Genomic DNA, 19,250 nt, shown 5'->3' with positions numbered 1-19,250 from the left:
CGAGTGCTTGCTGAGAATTCATATCAGTGGTTAGAAGTAAAAGCTTGAAAACCTCTGGTTGCAACACAGGTCTCACATTGAACATTGTTGTTTCGAGAGGCATTGACCCTTTTTCCAAGGGGGAGCAGAGGCCTTGCATATGCCTTTACAGATTTCAGAGTTGTTATCTTCTTTGTCACTACACAGTTCAAGTGTGGTTTGTTCCTGAAGATAAACCCTGACCGGAGAGTATAAAAACAGGAAAAGTCGGTGTGAAAATCTGTGTTTCCAATGTCATTGGGCTAAGGAATAGTTAACCTGCACACTGTTCTTAAAGCTTCATAATGTATCTTGATATTTACATTCGATCAAATGCCTGTCTGTGATGTGTAAGTGTCACTCGTACCAAATCACATAGAGAGAAGTCCAGTCAAATAATGGCTAACTGCAGCTTCAATATGTTTCATTATGTTGGTAGGAGTTACAAATAGACATTGATTAGTTGATGTATTCACAATATAGACTATATAGACATTAGACAATATATATACAAAATAGATTTGTTTTCTTCTAGCAAAAACGCCACTGCTATAAAAACATTCTTGGTTCCAGACAAATGAAAGAATTTATCAAATCAGAAACATCCTAGAGTAACTTTAGTTGTGTGTTTTGTTTTATTTCAGGGCAGATGGGAAGATATTTTCTTTAAAGCTTATTGGAGCATTGTTCTTACTGCAGGCGATGATTTAACCAACCAAGAAACAAACAAAGCCGATGGGGATGTGGCACATAGTTAATTAAGCAGATATCCTGTATTTTTAAGACAGTCCTGATTGTTGGATTTAGGTCAATATTTAAACATTTGAAGTGGGATCTTTTTCTCTTAATACCATATTATTTAACAGGCTTTCTACAGCCTACTGTTTCCTCCAACATTGGTCCTGGGTTAATAATATGTAGCCTGCTGCACATGCATGACTGTGAACAGTAACCTATACTTATTCTGGACTGTAATGACCTCTTTCCCCCCCAGGCTTATCCGCTCCTTGGTTCGTCATGTCAAGTATTTCCTGGGTCTCCGGTTTGATGTGAGCGGCTGGGAACATCTGCAGACCGAGGGTCCCTACGTCATCATCTCCAACCACCAGAGCTCCCTGGATGTTTTGGGTGGGTGCTGTGCTTCATTTATCTATGAAGATGGATATGTATTTAATTCTCAAACAACAGTTTAGTTTCTGTTGCTCTACAGCAGGGGTGGGGAACCTTTTTCCTCTCAAGGGCCATTTCAAATGTTTCAACATCCTCCGAGGGCGTACAAATTATTGACCTCTGCTTAAAAAAACTAAAATCACAGCCCATTCATGTGGCCTTTCTTTCATGCTGTGCAAAGAAAAAGCAACCTCTTAATCCAGATATCTTACCATGACTCGTGCATGCATGCACGAGTCATGGTGAGATATCTGGATGCACGGTTGTGGCATGACCACCAAAACAGAAAGATATGGACACAAGATGTGTGCAAATGTATTTAGTATCCTATCCATGTGATAATGATTTAAGTGGGGGGGGGGGGGGGGGGACCAAACCTCCTCTAGGGGGGTCCATCCTTCCCCGGGAAGATTTTTTTTTTTTAATGTTGAAGTTAAAAGCATCAATCTGGTGCACTTTGAGAGCAACATGAAGAGATCTATGGAAACATCTCTCAACACCCAGATGAAACAGAACTGGAAGCAGATTTCTTTTTCTTTATGGATATTTTACAAATCACTCTCCTTTCAAACTGTATTCTTGTTTATTAATAACAACTTTTGTAACTGTCATATAGTATTTTATACCTGTTTACTGTATTCTCTTATTTTGTTATAACTATAATGACCATATAAAGATGTGCCTTTACCTCACTGGTAGGAGAAAAAGCTTCTTATATTCGTTAGCATAGCTAGCTAACCAGATGCTAATAACAAGAAAGTTATTGACTGTATGATCAGTATGACAGATAAACAGATCGCCTCTGGGCTTTCAACTAAAGACACAGCCACCGAGCCACGCAAAAACTGCGGCATGTGTATGGCTCCTTATGGGTAGGCCTACTGCAATTTGTGAAGTGTTGGAGCCGTGTTCTGGTGCTCTCCATCAGAACTGCACCCCTGTCAGACGAGACATATACCACGTGATGACACGTTAGGCTCATGTTGTGTTCAAGGACCCTGACCTTGACCAGGTAAAACAGGCACTTGCTTGTTTAATTTTTTTTGCGGTCTAGAGTTCTTAAATTTTTTTCTTTTTTGCGTGTGTTTATAAATTACCTCGAGGGCCGTACCAAATTGTCTCGCGGGCCGTATACGGCCCGGAGGCCGGAGGTTCCCCACCCCTGCTCTACAGCCTGCAGAAAACTTGCAAAGCATCCAGCCCATAGATTTCCAGATATGAATTCAATCAAAAGCTGATGCTAATTGCTGACTTTAAGTTACTCCTTATAGTTTTCTTGCTGCAAACAGTTAAGATGGTATAAAAATAACTATGATTCCTACATTGTCAAACCAGTATAAGCGAACCTTGAAACTGAAACACTTAAATAATAAATTAAGGTAGCTTCAACATTGGAACTTGTCATATTAATAGTTTTCCTGTACAATTTCAGAACAGTCATAGTTCTTTTTTTTTAGCAGGAAATGGTTCTGAAAGTTTTAGAAATGCAGCCAGTCTCATCTATTTTGAAATATTTGTGTTGGTTCATCATGACGCAAGATGGTTGTGCAGATGGCAGCTTTTCCTCTGCACTCATTTTAGTTTTTCTTAATTTGGTCTCACGTGCTCCGCTTCTAAAAAATAAATAAATCAGATTTACATTTTGGAATCTTCCGTCATGAAATACTGCCTGCTTTGAGTGCACTGCTGACCTGGATGAGCTCACTGCCGAGTCACACAGGAAGCCATCCCCTCACACTGCAGACAATGAACAACTGGCTGATGACCTGAATGTGTTTCACTGTAGGGTGAATGGGCTCAAGCACAAACCCCTCATCATCTCAAGCGTGTATAGGTGCATTCTCATCCAGCTATTTCTGTGCACAGATTCCATTTCTGCATAAAAAAACTGCACAAAATAACTTCAAATATTGCGTTATTAGGCTTGGTTGAGGTTATGAAGTTGGTGTAAAATAAAAGCAACGTTTGAAAAAGGGCGATGGAACCATAAACAAGGTGGAACCTGAAGCATTTGTCTTTATCGTCAAGTGAAGCCTACTCTTTGGCGAAGATACAAACTAAGTATCCTCTTCATAGCTTCACACAGATCTGATGTAACCTTTCACACATTAATTCATGACAGTGTTTTGATCACAGAGAGCCGGATTGTCTCTGACAGCTGCGTGGACAGATCCTGTTTACATTTGCCGTTAGTCACAATCTCGTTCGGCAACCAAATAAAGACTCCTGTAGACATCATCAGTGCTTCCATGCCTCATCGACTAAATACCTTAAACAATCTGGTGCATTTTGAATAGAATAATAAAGCCCCATCCAAACTCCTCTTTCCTACACATGTCCTGATGTTGGTGCTCAGGCAGGCTGCAGAGTAGGTTAACAACAGTCCTGCAGAAACTGGGACAAATGTAAAATGATACCAGCTTTGTGCTGACAAAGGGTGTTAGACAAAAAGGAGAATGAATTCAACCGAGTGCCGTGCAATCACAGGAATTACAACACATTTACAAACACACACATTCATCTATGTATTCTGTGTAAACCTGGTATTCCTGCATAGAGAAAGATAAGCTTAGGCTACACCTATAATATACGTTTTATACTTTATAAAGATTCCAGATTTCCAACAACTACATATTTTTGTCAAGTCAAAATAAAGACAGATGTATACAAAATTCCTAATAATTCTTTATCGTAAAAATGATATATTTGTTGTCATTTAGACTTTCCTATTCTCCTATTCTCCGCACATAAAGGGATTCATGCAGCTTCATTACTGGGGCATTCTAGCAGCAATTAAACAGCACCATGAATTACATAAATATAAAAACCAACTATCCGGCCCATTTTTTTTTTATGGTGATGACGTTATGAAATATGACAACAGACATTCACAGCTGATCTTCGGGGTTAGTCTCTCATTATTTGTCTATGACTCAATGAGCACTGCCTCATTCCTCTTTATCCTGGATCTGCGAGGACTCTGGCTGTGCTGAGCAGAGGAATGGTTTCTCTCCACCAGTACCTGGGAGAGTGTTTCTGTGCCGCTGAGTGAGGAGGGAAGTTTTGGAGGCCAAGGAGGTGACAGCAGGGGAGAACAAGGCATTTAATTAGTGCTGAGGAGACTCTGCAGGAGCCTGCTTGGTGTCTTGGTTGCCATGGGAGCAGCTACACCCAGCCAGTATTAGCTGATTCTCCTCCAGCAATGTGATAACACCGCGAGGACCTGAGATCCCTCACCTCCACAGCTCAGATTCAAGCTCCCTTTCTGAGTTAACGTTGGTTCTGTCTGCTCTGTCTTCTCCCCTCAAGCTTCAACTCATCTACTTGCTGTGTACCATCCTTTGATTTTCTCTAATATTGTGTGGGATATCTTTCATTATTCTTATCTGCTGTCGGCCACTCTGCATGTCTGGTTTTATAATGTAAGTCCTTTTCACGAAGATAACTCCCAATTAAAGGTCCCATCATATATCAAAGTACACCCTGTAGCGAGTAAAACACAGAAAAGACGTGTCTATGCTGCCCCATAACGCCTTGTTGGAGATTTACCTTTTTCCATTTTCTTCTTCTGGGGCCTATTGTCGTCACTAAGTCCGAATGGCACACCCTCTGCCAGGGTGGACTCCCGAGCAGCTCAGGCCCCCCGGAGCGGACAGTGTGAGGTGGATTTCCAGCTGTGTTTCCCTGGATGCTGGATATAGACAAATTGACCCCACGCAGCAACCAGGAAACGACACCAGGGTTGCGGTCGAATAGTCCATTCAGCTTAGGAACCTTCCGAACGGAGTGAAATTACCCGGAAGTCCCTCAGTGGCAGCCATGATAAGTGCCATTCGAATTCTCTAGATCAGGGGTCGGCAACCTTTTTGATATGAAGTGCCATTTAAAAAAACAAATGTTATCAGCGTGCCAACGATCGAGAATTATCAACGGGGGGGGGGGGTTGAGGAGCTTGACGCTCGTCAACTATCAGCAGGAGGGCGGGGGAGCCTCGCTGCGGGGAAGCAGTGTGTGGACCTGTCAGCGCAACTTACATGATGCCAAATTTAACATACACGTTTAAATAATTGGTTTAAATGGCATAATAATAAGGACGATCGTCCGTTCTGTGATTCTCCAGAACACACAAGTTATGATATTAGGGTCATGCAGAGTGAGATGAGATCACTGTCCCTTTAAGAGAGAGAGAGAGGGGTGCGGCTTGTGTGTTTTTGAATGCTAGAGCGACAGTGATGGAACGTGTGTATGTTTCTGGAAGTGAAACGGGAAAGCAGAAAAACAGAGGTCTGTGATGTATTTTGTGAAACAGAAGAACAGCTAAATAAATGCAACGGCCTCCCAAGAAGAGCTCGCCTCTCTCCAGTCATTTAAGCTAAAGTGGGTTATTGAACCTGAAGCTTGTTGCTTCTGCCCTCCTCGACTACGGTCTGGGAGCCGACAGGAAAGTTCAACACACAGATGGCCAGTCCGCCCCTTTGTAGCATATTATTTCGATGAGAGATGAGCAGATCGCCACTGGGCTTTCAACTAAATAAACACAGCCACGCAAAAACTGCGTCATTTGTACAGCTCCTTATGGGTACTGAAATGAGTGAAGTGCTTTCCTCCGTGGTGAAACGATCAGCACTGCACCACGGAGGAAAGCGGCAGAAAGTCACCTGGAGATAAAGAGAGCGGGGCTGCGTTGCGTGCATGGCTTCCTTCTGCAGGTAACGGGGAGATGCGCTCTGGCGGCGGTCTCGCGTTCAGGATCCGAAAATTAATTTAAATATTTTGCACACTTATTCCACTTATTCCTAGTGTGCCACTGGTTACGGTGCCGCGTGCCAATGCTGGCACGCGTGCCAGGGGTTGCCGACCCCTGCTCTAGATGATAGGAAAGGGGGTTTCAAACTTTCTTCATAGCCTCCTTTAGCTTAGGAACCACTGGACCTCCCTTGACGAAAGGAGAGGAGAAAATGCTGCCCCACAATGCCTTGCAGCCGCAGCATTTGCCGTCACCCAACAGTGGACCGTTCACGGAAACAACCGATTATGACGGAGAAATGATATCATGAAAGTTACGGTGCTTATTAAGCATTTTAAAACGTATGTGGTAAGTTGCCAAAGTGCTTTGTTTTGAACGTTCATCAGTATTATAATCAAAAAGAGAAATATGAACGTTAGTTTTTACTGAAATTGTCAAATAAAGTCAACATTTCACTGAGCTGTGTGGGGTTTGTTCAACTTTTTAAAGATGTTTGAATGGTGATATACACAGTGATAGGTGTTAAGGACTAACGTTTATAATAAATACATTTGTATTGATTTTAAGATCTTTTCATACAATCATATGTATTGGGATCATTTGTATTAATGTGGACCGGAGGGAGAGGGTGACGAGCATAAGTTTCACTTTCCTTTTTTATTTCAATTCCAACTTTGGTCATGAAGAATATGTTTCTCTGCTGTCCACCTTCATAAAGCATAAAACAACAGCATCATAGCACGGCGCAGAGTCTCTAGATGAGTTTACAGTAGTCCCTCCTTCTTATTACATCCATGTTGTAGAAAATGCTAATAGAGAGCTGTAGTTTCCATAGTTTCCCCACAGCAGCAGACGCACATTTATGACGTCCGCTGGCGCATCATAAACACGTCGGATAGTGAAAGTGCAGTCTCTTCCCCTAAGTCCTTTTTAATTCTCCTATCCACTATTCCTTAACTCCGTGACGTTTCACTCAGAGGTCAAGGAATAGGTGATAGGGATAGACGATAGGAGCCAATTTTTGGACTATTCGACCGCAACCCATTAATCCAGCTCACACTGTCCGCTCCTCGAGCCCCACAGGGCGGACCAGCGAGCCACGCAACGTCCCGCCAACACGGCACCCAGACCCCATGCAGCATTCTCATCTGTTTGTCACTACTGGTGTCATTTTCTGGTTGCTAACGCCATTGTAACACATAATCACTGATGTTCCGCTGTAACGGTGGTGGACTCATCAGAACAGAGTGGGCAAGATGACCAATCAGAGCACAGTGGGCTCACAGGGAGGAGGGGACAGGAGCTCCAACAAGCCGTTTAGGACAGAGAGTGAATACACATACTATACAGAGATGCTGTATGAGAAACTAATGTGAGTTTGGAAAATTGCACAATGTAAATCTATTCTAGTAGACCTCAACAATGGAATTATGATCAGTAGAAATGGTCAAAACATGGGAACTTTAATTAAGTCTAGTCATTTTTTTAAATTTGTAGCATTTATACAAATAGTTAGGGCTTTACACAGCCTTTTTTCTTTAGTAGCTTCTATTGAGGTTTTCAAATGTATTTTCAAATCTTCATATCTTATGATGTCATCTTGCAAATACTTTAATTGTCGCTAAATGAATGTCATTTATGGTGGCATTAGATTTTTATTAGACCATCTTTTTAAAGTACGTGCGTACCTCTTGTTGTAAATATGTTGCTTAAACACCTAAATGATTTGCCTTTGCGCCTATTTCAAACTCCTATGCTATAAAACTAAGCTTACTCATTCATTTAGGAATGCAGTTTTTCAGATATGACTTTACCTGGAGATAATTAACGAAAGTTATGAAGTACTTGACATTAGTTATTTTTGGTTAAATAAAGCCCTTTATACATGCATTTCCACTGACTGTTTCCTCTGTTACCCTCTGTTCCTCAGGTCTGATGGAGATCTTGCCAGACCGCTGCACCATGATCGCCAAGAAGGAGTTGATCTACGCCGGCACCGTGGGTCTCATCTGCTGGCTGGGAGGCATCGTCTTCATCAACCGCAAGAAGCCGAACGACGCCAAGAGTGTGATGATTGACGCTTCCAAAACCATGTTGGACGACAAGGTAATGTGGAAGATGTCACACCAGAACACCCTGAAATCAGTGTTAAAGGGAGATCTGTTTATCTGAGTTAAAGTAAGCCTTTACATCCCAAAAGAAAAAAAGGAGATGCTTTTATGTCAAATGAATTTGACCGTTATTTATGTGTCGTTTTCTTAGATTTTCCTTCTGCAAATAATTTGTCATTGTTATGATTGAATTGACACTTTTGTGCTTTTCCCCTCTACAGATTCGTCTGTGGGTGTTTCCAGAGGGAACGAGAAACCAGACAGGCAACCTGCTGCCCTTCAAAAAAGGAGCTTTCCACCTGGCAGTGCAGGCACAAGTGAGCCCTTTTCCTCTTATCTCCTGAAATGGTGTTGTGTATGTTTACTCAGGGCCACATTCACAAAGGGACTGCATGGCTTCCATCTTCAGAGAGTTGGTGTTACCTGAGGCATATTTATAAGAAGATTCCGGGTACTGAGGTCTGGAGAACGCACCGAGTGTGTTTTGTGATTGATGGAATCCTGTTGGATTTGATGTCATCTGAACAGGACATCGCACGCCCACTGCTTGATAGCGCGCGAAGGTCCGTTTACGCCGGTTGTTAAACTACATCGTTATGGGGAAATGCAAGTGTGCTGCGTCCAAATGGTTGTAAGATAAGGAGGAAGGACAATCAATACTGTATATAGTCAATGTGAGGTAAAGTGTGTCGCCAATGTAACCGGTTAAAACTCCAAGTGGCGAGGAGGTCTTAAAATGTTTGGAAAGGGTCTTAGTAGAAAAGTCTTAAAGGTGACATGTCATGCTTTTCCGGTTATTACCCGTCCCCTTGTGTGTTATGAAGGTTTTTCTGCATGTAAACGGTGTGCAGAGTCAAAACCCTCAAAGTACACCCTGTAGCGAGTAAAACTCTAAAACTGAAAATACCTCCCCAAAACGCCTCGTTGGTGAAACGTCATCATGACGTCATCGTCATTTGATTCTTCCGGGTACGGGTCCATTTAGTTCCGGGTACGTGCTTTCGTAATAAAGCGAGCCGTTTAGTGGAGAAAGTGAATACTGCTGAATACACATACTTTACAGAGATGCTGTATGCGAAACCAATGTGAGTTAGGAAAATTGCACAGTATTTTTCTATTTTAGTATACCTCAACAATGGAATTATGATCAGTGGAAATGGCCATGACACCTCTCCTTTAAAAGGTATTACATTGGACTTCAGGATTCCTGCATATACCCTGTAGTCATATATTTTAGCATCAGACCTTGAGCAGATAACAGTTGTGCAAATGAACGACAATCATTATGCCATCAGCAACCGCAATCCACTTTTGTGAATCCGCCCCCTGAGTGACAAAAAAAGTGTCAGCTAACGTACCCATTTCCTGTGTCATGACTTCCTGTTCGTTTGCTTAACCCTGCTGGCAAAAAGCGCCTGTAATAACACTGGCTGTTTTCAAGGGCACTTCTGCCAAGTTTTGTTTCCTAAAAGACAGAGCAATGTGCTGATTCTAGACACATGGGGGAGCTAGCAACCTTATGTGGCACAAGGCACATTTTGATGTAACCATATCCAATATCGAATGAAACAAGGAATGCTTTGAAATGGTCAGACTTGTTTTGTCTGTCTGAGCCCTTTCTTACTTTTTCTGTCTTTAGTGAATTTTTTCTCAGCTGTGCAGTGATGTAATCTGCCCCCGACTCCTCTCACCCAATGATTGAAGTTAGAAAAGACGACATATAATGACTGCAGAGTAACTGGCAGGGTGTTTGCAGGGAGGTCTCTGTCCTTGAGTCCACGTTTCGTAGCGCTCACTCTGCAGGTCCGACAGGTGGAAAGAATTAAAAAAAACATTGTTGAATGAGATCTGGCCAGGAACTGCGACGAGGTGTGCCTCAGGCGTAAACCTTGTGGTGTGTGTTGTGTGAGCCAATTTCTTCTTGTTACTTGCTGCTAAAGATTAATATCGGTTTGATTCAGATGTGCATGCAGTGAGGCTGAGAGGCTAGAAAAACAAAGCCCTGCTGCTCCTTATTAGCAAACACATTAACAATGTCTGTAGGGCCTCTATTGGCTCTGCAGCGCGGCTCACATGTGCTTATGTTTCACAAACAGTGAGGGCTGGACCAAATGTCTGTTCTTTACATTCAGAGCCTTAATTCAGGTTTACACATGGAGCTTCAAATGTCTGTCGTCATATGTGATGACACGTTTACATCACCTTATAAATAATGTCAATCAGATTAGATTTACATTATTTGCACAGACTACAAGTACAGAGACAACAAAATGTAGGTAGCATCTTACCAGAAGTTTAGCACAGTGAAATGTATTGTATAATACAAGCAAATACATATGACAAATAAAAAAAAATGTACACAGTGTGAGCCGTATTATCAGTAGTATAACAGTATGTCATTAACAGTATATACAAATAATGTAAATGTCCTTAAATAAAGTTCTTTGTGAATAATGTGATTTATTGGATTAAATTAGTTAGTTTGGTATTCATTTATTTATGTTTGTTATGCTGGTGTTATATATATTGCTGCCCCATTAATAAAGTTCCATAATGCCAACAAATAGGATTTAAGCAGAATATTTTAATTATAAAAAACATGTTGTGAATTTTGGAAATGATAACATAATCTATTATTAAGATATTTTGACTTCTTAACGATCTGGGGTTATTGGAAATGTTGCAACTTTTCAGAAATACTGACTATAAACAGATGGAAAAGACATGCAAAAAAAGTAGCTGCACTGTGAATGAATCAAAGTATTCTGCCTAAAAATAGTTTTTCCATGTTCGATACTCGAGCTGGATCTGTTGTGTGTTTGTGTTGGAGAGAGGTAGTGGAATAACTTAATTTGAGGTCTGGAGAACGCACCGAGTGTGTTTTGGTTTCTCCCTGTTGGCTCTGAGACTATATCTATCTCTGCATGTTTGCTTCTGCCGAGTTACCGCGCAGCCTTTTCCATTTGTACCCAGCCGGCCAGATTGAGTGGAAGCAGGACAGCCCCCAGGGGGGCCACGTTCGGCTCTGCCAGTCCCGGGGAAGGGGCCACTCGGGGCCTCGGGAGAGCGACTCGGCCTCTATTAGTGGAGGAGACGGAGACTGCTGGTGTCTTATATATATATATATATATATATATAGTGGGGCAAAAAAATATAGTGGGGCAAAAAAATATTTAGTCAGCCACCAATTGTGCAAGTTCTCCCACTTAAAAAGATGAGAGAGGCCTGTAATTTTCATCCTAGGTACACTTCAACTATGAGAGACAAAATGAGAAAAAAAAATCCAGGAAATCACATTGTAGGATTTTTAAAGGTCACATGTCGTGGCCATTTCCACTGATCATAATTCCATTGTTCAGGTATACTAAAATAGAAAAATACTGTGCAATTTTCCAAACTCACATTGGTTTCGCATACAGCATCTCTGTAAAGTATGTGTATTCAGCAGTATTCACTTTCTCCACTAAACGGCTCGCTGCAGCTCCCCCCCCCCACCCCTCCGTGATTTTCTTGTTTAGCGACACACAGCCAAACACAGCCAAACTCAACCTGAACACACACAAAGTCACAGCCGAAATAAAAACAATAAGTGTGGCTTGATATTGAGTAAGAAAAAGGTTTATAGGTTGATAAACGCTGTGAGAATGGGTCTGCAGAGAGAATTTTGCGCGATCCCAACTGTCTGTTCTCAGCCTGCAGCACAGAGCAGAAATCAGCAGGGCTGCCTGCACTGAGTGTGTGTGTGGATTGGTCAATTTGGACCAATCAGCGGGGGCTTAACGTAACGGCTCCACGGACGTAACGTAACGGCTCCACGGATTGGCCTATTTAGTTCCGGGTACGTGCTTTCGTAAGCACGTACCCGGAAGAATCAAATGGATGATGACGTCATGATGACGTTTCACCAACGAGGCGTTTTGGGGAGGTATTTTCTGTTTTAGAGTTTTTCTCGCTACAGGGTGTACTTTGAGGGTTTTGACTCTGCACACCGTTTACATGCAGAAAAACCTTCATAACACACAAGGGGACGGGTAATAACCGGAAAAGCATGACATGTGACCTTTAATTAATTAATTGGTAAATTCCTCGGTAAAATAAATATTTGGTCACCTACAAACAAACAAGATTTCTGGCTCTCACAGACCTGTAACTTCTTCTTTAAGAGCCTCCTCTGTCCTCCACTTGTTAACTGTATTAATGGCACCTGTTTGAACTCGTTATCAGTATAAAAGACACCTGTCCACAACCTCAAACAGTCACACTCCAAACTGCACTATGGCCAAGACCAAAGAGCTGTCAAAGGACACCAGAAACAAAATGGTAGACCTGCACCAGGCTGGGAAGACTGAATCTGCAATAGGTAAGCAGCTTGGTGTGAAGAAATCAATTGTGGGAGCAATTATTAGAAAATGGAAGACATACAAGACCACTGATAAACTCCCTCGATCTGGGGCTCCACGCAAGATCTCACCCCGTGGGGTCAAAATGATCACAAGAACGGTGAGCAAAAATCCCAGAACCACACGGAGGGACCTAGTCAATGACCTGCAGAGAGCTGGGACCAAAGTAACAAAGGCTACCATCAGTAACACACTATGCCGCCAGGGACTCAAATCCTGCAGTGCCAGACGTGTCCCCCTGCTTAAGCCAGTACATGTCCAGGCCCGTCTGAAGTTTGCTAGAGAGCATTTAGATGATCCAGAAGAGGATTGGGAGAATGTCCTATGGTCAGATGAAACCAAAATAGAACCTTTTGGTAAAAACTCAACTAGAAGTGTTTGGAGCAGAAAGAATGCTGAGTTGCATCCAAAGAACACCATACCTACTGTGAAACATGGGGGTGGAAACATCATGCTTTGGGGCTGTTCTTCTGCAAAGGGACCAGGACGACTGATCCGTGTAAAGGAAAGAATGAATGGGGCCATGTATCGTGAGATTTTGAGTGACAACCTCCTTCCATCAGCAAGGGCATTGAAGATGAAACGTGGCTGGATCTTTCAGCATGACAATGATCACAAACACACCGCCCGGGCAACGAAGGAGTGGCTTCGTAAGAAGCATTTCAAGGTCCTGGAGTGGCCTAGCCAGTCTCCAGATCTCAACCCCATAGAAAATCTTTGGAGGGAGTTGAAAGTCTGTGTTGCCCAGCGACAGCCCCAAAACATCACTGCTCTAGAGGAGATCTGCATGGAGCAACAGTGTGTGAAAACCTTGTGAAGACTTACAGAAAACATTTGACCTCTGTCATTGCCAACAAAGGGTATATAACCAAGTATTGAGATTAACTTTTTTTATTGACCAAATACTTATTTTCCATCATAATTTGCAAATAAATTCTTTAAAAATCAGACAATGTCACTTTCTGGATTTTTCCTCTTCTCATTTTGTCTCTCATAGTTGAGGTATACCTAGGATGAAAATTATAGACCTCTCATCTTTTTAAGTGAGAGAACTTGCATAATTGGTGGCTGACTAAATGTGTGTGTGTGTGTGTGTGTGTGTGTGTGTGTGTGTGTGTGTGTGTGTGTGTGTGTGTGTGTGTGTGTGTGTGTGTGTGTGTGTGTGTGTGTGTGTGTGTGTGTGTGTGTGTGTGTGTGTGTGTGTGTGTGTGTGTGTGTGTGTGTGTGTGTGTGTGTGTGTGTGTGTGTGTGTGTGTGTGTGTGTGTGTGTGTGTGTGTGTGTGTGTGTGTGTGTGTGTGTGTGTGTGTTTGGTCAATAACAAAAGTTCATCTCAATACTTTGTTATATAGAGAGAGAGAGAGATGCAGTCATGCCTGTTTGATTATCCTCCTGTGGCTCAGGAGAAGGGAAAGATTAGGAGTCACATTACTTTAGATATTTAACATAACTACAAAAAAGGTGATGATAATATTTGTATAGTCTGTGTAATCCCTTTTCTTCTCTTGTTTTTCAGGTACCCATCATACCCATTGTTTTCTCCTCCTACAGCAGTTTCTACCTACAGAAACAAAAGCAGTTCAATTCGGGTAATCTTTATTTTATACATCATTTTTCTGTTGCAAGAAATCTGGTCACAATACCAAAATAATGACTTCAATTCATGAATACCTCAACATCGATACTGAAAGGATACCACAGCAAAACCTAAAACATCTGTTAAAGTATTGGAATAATAGATGACAAGACATTGAATTTGAAATTATTTTGTCAATAAGGATGTGAAAAAAAGTTATTGTATCATACTGCGTTTATACAGTTAATTATAAAACGGATAAGTCAAATCAAGCAATCTGATTGGTTCTTAGCTGTTATATAATGAGCGTATATCAGGGGTAGAATTGTAGTTACTTTTCACATTTGAATTGGAGTGTGTATTTTTCTTTCATATTGCCATACTTTGTAACCGTTTTATAAAAGCAATAGGTCACGACATTATATCACAGCTAAGGGGGCGTGGTTCGGCCCGACGCGAAGCGTATAATGACCATATACCACGGCCTGTCGTGAGCTATTGCTTAAATACCCAACTACTTTGCCGATGTTTAACCAGCTTTGTATCTTTGCAATGGCGTCTCCAGCTCCCCTCTCATTCCCAATATTCCCAAATAGAAATCCTACAAAACCCAACGACGCAGCCAAGTCTCCTGTTTAGTCACTATGAAAGATGCAGCATGCATATAGGAGTACAACAATGCCCACATGTTTCATCTCATTAATACACCGTTCTTAAAGTACTCATTGTAATAAAATGGGGTATACAGTAGTACTGTATTTAAAAACAGGGCATTGGATACCTTTCTCTCTGTATATCATGCAACATGCAGTGTGTCAGCAGTCCTGTCGTGGATCTGTTAACCAACACTCTGGACATTGGAATACAGAACAATAGAAACACAGAACTGCTGGTGATTGAAGTTATAGATTATTGTTTTACAACAGTATAAGGGACAGGACACGTGAATCTGGAACCTTTGTCTGAAGACTGAGAGACAGCTTTTATACTCTCTTTCACCCAAAAAGTGGCACGGACATATGGACCTCACGCTGATCATCCTTTAGCATTCTTTATCAAGACACACACTGATAGTAGAAAACAAGTCCTGAAATAAGGCTTATCCTATTATTGTGATGATATCATCAGTTGAGATGCCCTCTCAGCTCCTTGATGTGACTCCTGACAGTGTTCTCTCCTGCAGGCACCATCAGAATCAAGATCCTCCCAAAGATCGAGACGAAGGGGCTGACGTCAGACGACATCCCCTCCCTCATCGACAAATCCTTCGACCTGATGAACTCCTCCTTCCTCAGCATCTCTAACTCCGTACCCCATAGCAACGGGCCGTGCAAGCACTGAACATTTACCACACTCACCTCCTCTGTCCCCTCTAAAGCCCATCCCTCCCCCCCAGACTTTCCCCCCTCTCCCCCCCAGGTCGTCCCTTCACCTGGCCAGGAGATGACACAGTTGTGAAATCTCCTCTTGTCTGGTGGACGGCCTGAACTCAGCACAGTGGGTCCCGACCCTCAGCGAATCAGCAGCCGCGCTGCGCCGCGAGTGGAGTGACGGACGGCTGGGCAACAGTACAGATGTATGTTGTTCTTCGTGCATGCCTTTTGGATGGCTCTGTCCACCTCCATCCGTGCTTTCTCTCTAGCTTTAATTATTTTAACGTCTTATTTTATCACCATTTTGTACTTTTTAGTTTTGACTTCATCTCCTTTTAGTGTGTGTGTGTGTGTGTGTGTGTGTGTGTGTGTGTGTGTGTGTGTGTGTGTGTGTGTGTGTGTGTGTGTGTGTGTGTGTGTGTGTGTGTGTGTGTGTGTGTGTGTGTGTGTGTGTGTGTGTGTGTGTGTGTGTGTGTGTGTGTGTGTGTGTGTGTGTGTGTGTGTGTGTGTGTGTGTGTGTGTGTGTGTGTGTGTGTGTGTGTGTGTGTGTGTGTGTGTGTGTGTGTGTGTGTGTGTGTGTGTGTGTCCCGTTGTCTGCATTCCAGTCTCTTGCCTAAAGACATAAGGAGCGGGGTCTCCTGCCCTGGTGGCGTGTGCCCAGGTGAGAGGTCAACGCCGGGCGGCTGCAAACTTCTTTCGCTATGAATTCAACTCTATAATCCACATTGGCTGTTAAATTCACTGACCAATAAACTCCATGACATACTTCATGATGTCAGAAAGCCGGGAATTCAAGATAAAGTGTGTAACAATAGCACCCATCTGTACTGAGTTACTGGACTCTAGTGGACTGATCAGTTTCAATGTTGTGCATTGTGGGTGTATCATTGTGCATTTTCTCTCCAAAAGATTAGAAATAACCAGGTGCAGCTTCGAGCAACAAGTGTTTTTTGTCTCGCTGTATTCTTGCTATTTTTATTTATTTCTAAATGGGATAATCTTGCTGTGTCTTTTTTTCTATTTTAAATTTTTTTTAGAAGTGACTTTTGCTCCTCGGAAAGGAACTCACAAGTGAACCTATTTTAAGATGTGTCAAAAAGGGGATTTCAAATTGTGCAATGTCCAACGATGTGTAGCATTACTGCTCCAAAGTGCAAGCTGCCGGCTGTGCCATGACAAGTGTTATTGGAAAGTTTCCAAAGTTAAACCATTGTTATCTCAACATGACTGAATAATCGCTCCTCCGGACTGATTCCACTTTACCAATGATAAGATTTCCAATGATACAAGGTAGCTCTTGTTGTAGGGAAAGGGTAAGACTTGTGTAGAATCAGGAAATGATTTTAGATCTCAAGCTTCTTTTTTTACTTTGTTTGATTTGTTCTGATTAACTTGAAGATTCACTAATGACTAATAAACCTGGCATACGTAGTTCTACATCACAGAACGGAACCGTGTTACTTCAAATTCTTAAAAAAAATGTTGGGTGTTTTCACCTTCATACACGCTAAACGAAATCCATTTTTATTTTCAATACTTCCCAAACACGTGCTTCTTTGTTTAAAGCTTACAATTGAAATACAGTTTCTCACATGCGCTCTGCGAGTCCAATCTGTGTTTTCTTTTATAATTAAAGGTTACACGGGGTCTTTTAAATGGAAATGGTCATGTCCCCATATTTGTTTTGATTTCATCCATATGAAGGTGATAACCTTGGTTCAGGTGTGATGTTCCGATTCAGTTATTACTCAGCCTGGTAGAAGAATAGTAGATTATTTTAAAAGCTGTTGAAATGTTGGCCTTAAGTTTGATTTTTCTTGTTGCACCCTGTGGATTGTTGGGCTCAATGTATGTATGCTCAAATTATATTTATATTATGTAATGACAATGACCGCTACCGCATAGAACCGACTAAACTGTTTTAGTTTACATCCAGGTCTTACATTTGACTTTGCTCACTGCCTTTACAGTTTCCTGAATCATTTGGCCATCAAACCCCATCTGAGAATGTATTTCAGCATTCAGGATAATTGCAAACTGCATTTTAATGTTCTACCTATTTTCTAAGCATCATCATGGGAGGATTATGGCCGCATGTGAAACATTTCTTGAGATCTGACAACAAAAAAATGTCTTACTTGAGTTCTCAGTCTTTTTTTTTCTCAGAACTCAAAATCTTAAAATAATTTTAAATCTCAAAATTCTGAGAAAAAAATGAAGAATTCTGACGTTTTTTTAGCTTATCGGAATCCTGGCTTTTTCTCAGAGTTCTGACTTTTTTTCTCAGAAAAAAATCCACTTTTGTTCAGATCTCCAAAGAGATCACCTGGCCCTAATCCTCTGCAGTGGGTGTCACATCTAATGACATGTATTTGATATTACTTGACCATTTAATGTTAAATCCATTCTCAAGATAATGTCTGCAGTACGATTGTGTGCAATCTAAATGTATCAACCTTTGTTACTAAGCCTGTACATAGGTGAGAGCAACATACCTGCTGTGCTCGGCTTTAAGTACACATGACTGTAAGGGGTTCATTTCATTTCAAGCCAGTATAGTATATATCCCCCCTATTAATACAAATTGATTTGTTTTCTTAGTTTAAACATATTTATTGACTTTTATCTGCTGTTTTTATCATTGCAGCAAGTGGTTTGAATGTTATACATACTTGGATTTCTTCCAAAATATGAACTATACCATACACATTAGCTAACAGTGTTTTATCCATTTATTTCATGTTCATTTCTTTGTTATTTTGTAATACAGATGTGTGATTTCTAAGCTTTGTGTCATAAGCTTGAACTTGTGAGTTCCTCTGCTGGTTGAAATGTTTGGCAGTTGTTTACGAACACAGATACTGTAAGATAACATATATTCAAAGTGTTCTGAACCTTAATAAAGCACTTTTCATGCTGAGTTTGGGTGGAAAAACCAAAAAAGGAATTTCAAGTTTTCTCTGATTTTCACCAAAGCTATTAAAAGTGTAATTGGTTGTTGCTTTAGATGGATATGAGAAACAGCTGACATCCTGCAGAGGCTTGTGTGTGTGTGGTCCCTTACTATATGTATGTGTGTGTTATTATGCACACATGGTATAGATGCCCATTATAATATCTGGTTAATATTCATTATAAAATGTTCTTGCTTTCACTTATTCTGGGTAAACGTGAATGCCTTGCAAAAGAATCAATAAAATCAATTCTTTTTTCCTTAAGTGGTGCACTGAAATGCTTTACCTTCCTCAGATTTAGAGTATAGTCAGTGTACTCTCACTGTACTTAAGTACATTTTAGAGGTACTTGAGTACTTTAATGTTCTGCTATTTTATCTTTAAAGGTCACCTATTATGCAAAATCCACTTTTTAATGTATTTTATACATAAATGGTGTAAATGGCTGGATGTAAAGACACTCTGAAAGTTTCATGAAAAAAGTTTCATGAAAAAAAAAAAGATTCTCTCTTTTTGTCCTGATCCATTTATTTTAAAATCTGTCTGAAAATGAGCGGACCAAATGTTGGCCTCTTAGCGATGTCACTATGTTTTTTGTAAATACTTAAAGGTAGGGTAGGTAAGAATGGAGAAACCAGCTAGCGTAAACTAGAATTTGAAAGTACACAACCGAAAACGATCTGCCCCTTCCTTCAGACTTCCTTACAGAGCCCCTCCTCCAACACACACAAACGCGCACATGACCCACGAGATAAGTTTGTGCACGAGATGGAAGGCTGACAGGCAGGTAGGCCATTCATTTATCTGCCGCGGGCCGAGGCAGATAACTGGACTAGCTTTTTACAGCACCACGGCTTCCACAGATGACATATTTGTAATATGTATTTATTGTCAACGCATTTA

At 41.3% G+C, this 19,250-nt stretch overlaps 1 protein-coding gene across 1 annotated transcript; it reads left to right on the top strand.

Moving 5' to 3' along the window:
• The first annotated feature begins 226 nt into the window (after nt 1–226).
• agpat2 (1-acylglycerol-3-phosphate O-acyltransferase 2 (lysophosphatidic acid acyltransferase, beta)) lies at nt 227–18,611 on the top strand. The gene is made up of 5 exons (XM_079656939.1): nt 227–1,146; nt 7,866–8,041; nt 8,268–8,363; nt 13,961–14,033; nt 15,204–18,611. Exons 1-5 carry the CDS (start codon nt 954–956, stop codon nt 15,359–15,361), a joined length of 696 nt encoding a protein of 231 aa, XP_079513065.1. The 5' UTR covers nt 227–953; the 3' UTR covers nt 15,362–18,611.
• Nucleotides 18,612–19,250: the final 639 nt, after the last annotated feature.

This window comes from Notothenia rossii (assembly GCF_949606895.1).
Source record: "Notothenia rossii genome assembly, chromosome: 11".
Taxonomy (NCBI): domain Eukaryota; kingdom Metazoa; phylum Chordata; class Actinopteri; order Perciformes; family Nototheniidae; genus Notothenia; species Notothenia rossii.
The sequence above is the reverse complement of the archived record's forward strand: the minus strand, read 5'-3'. Positions and strand labels throughout refer to the sequence as shown.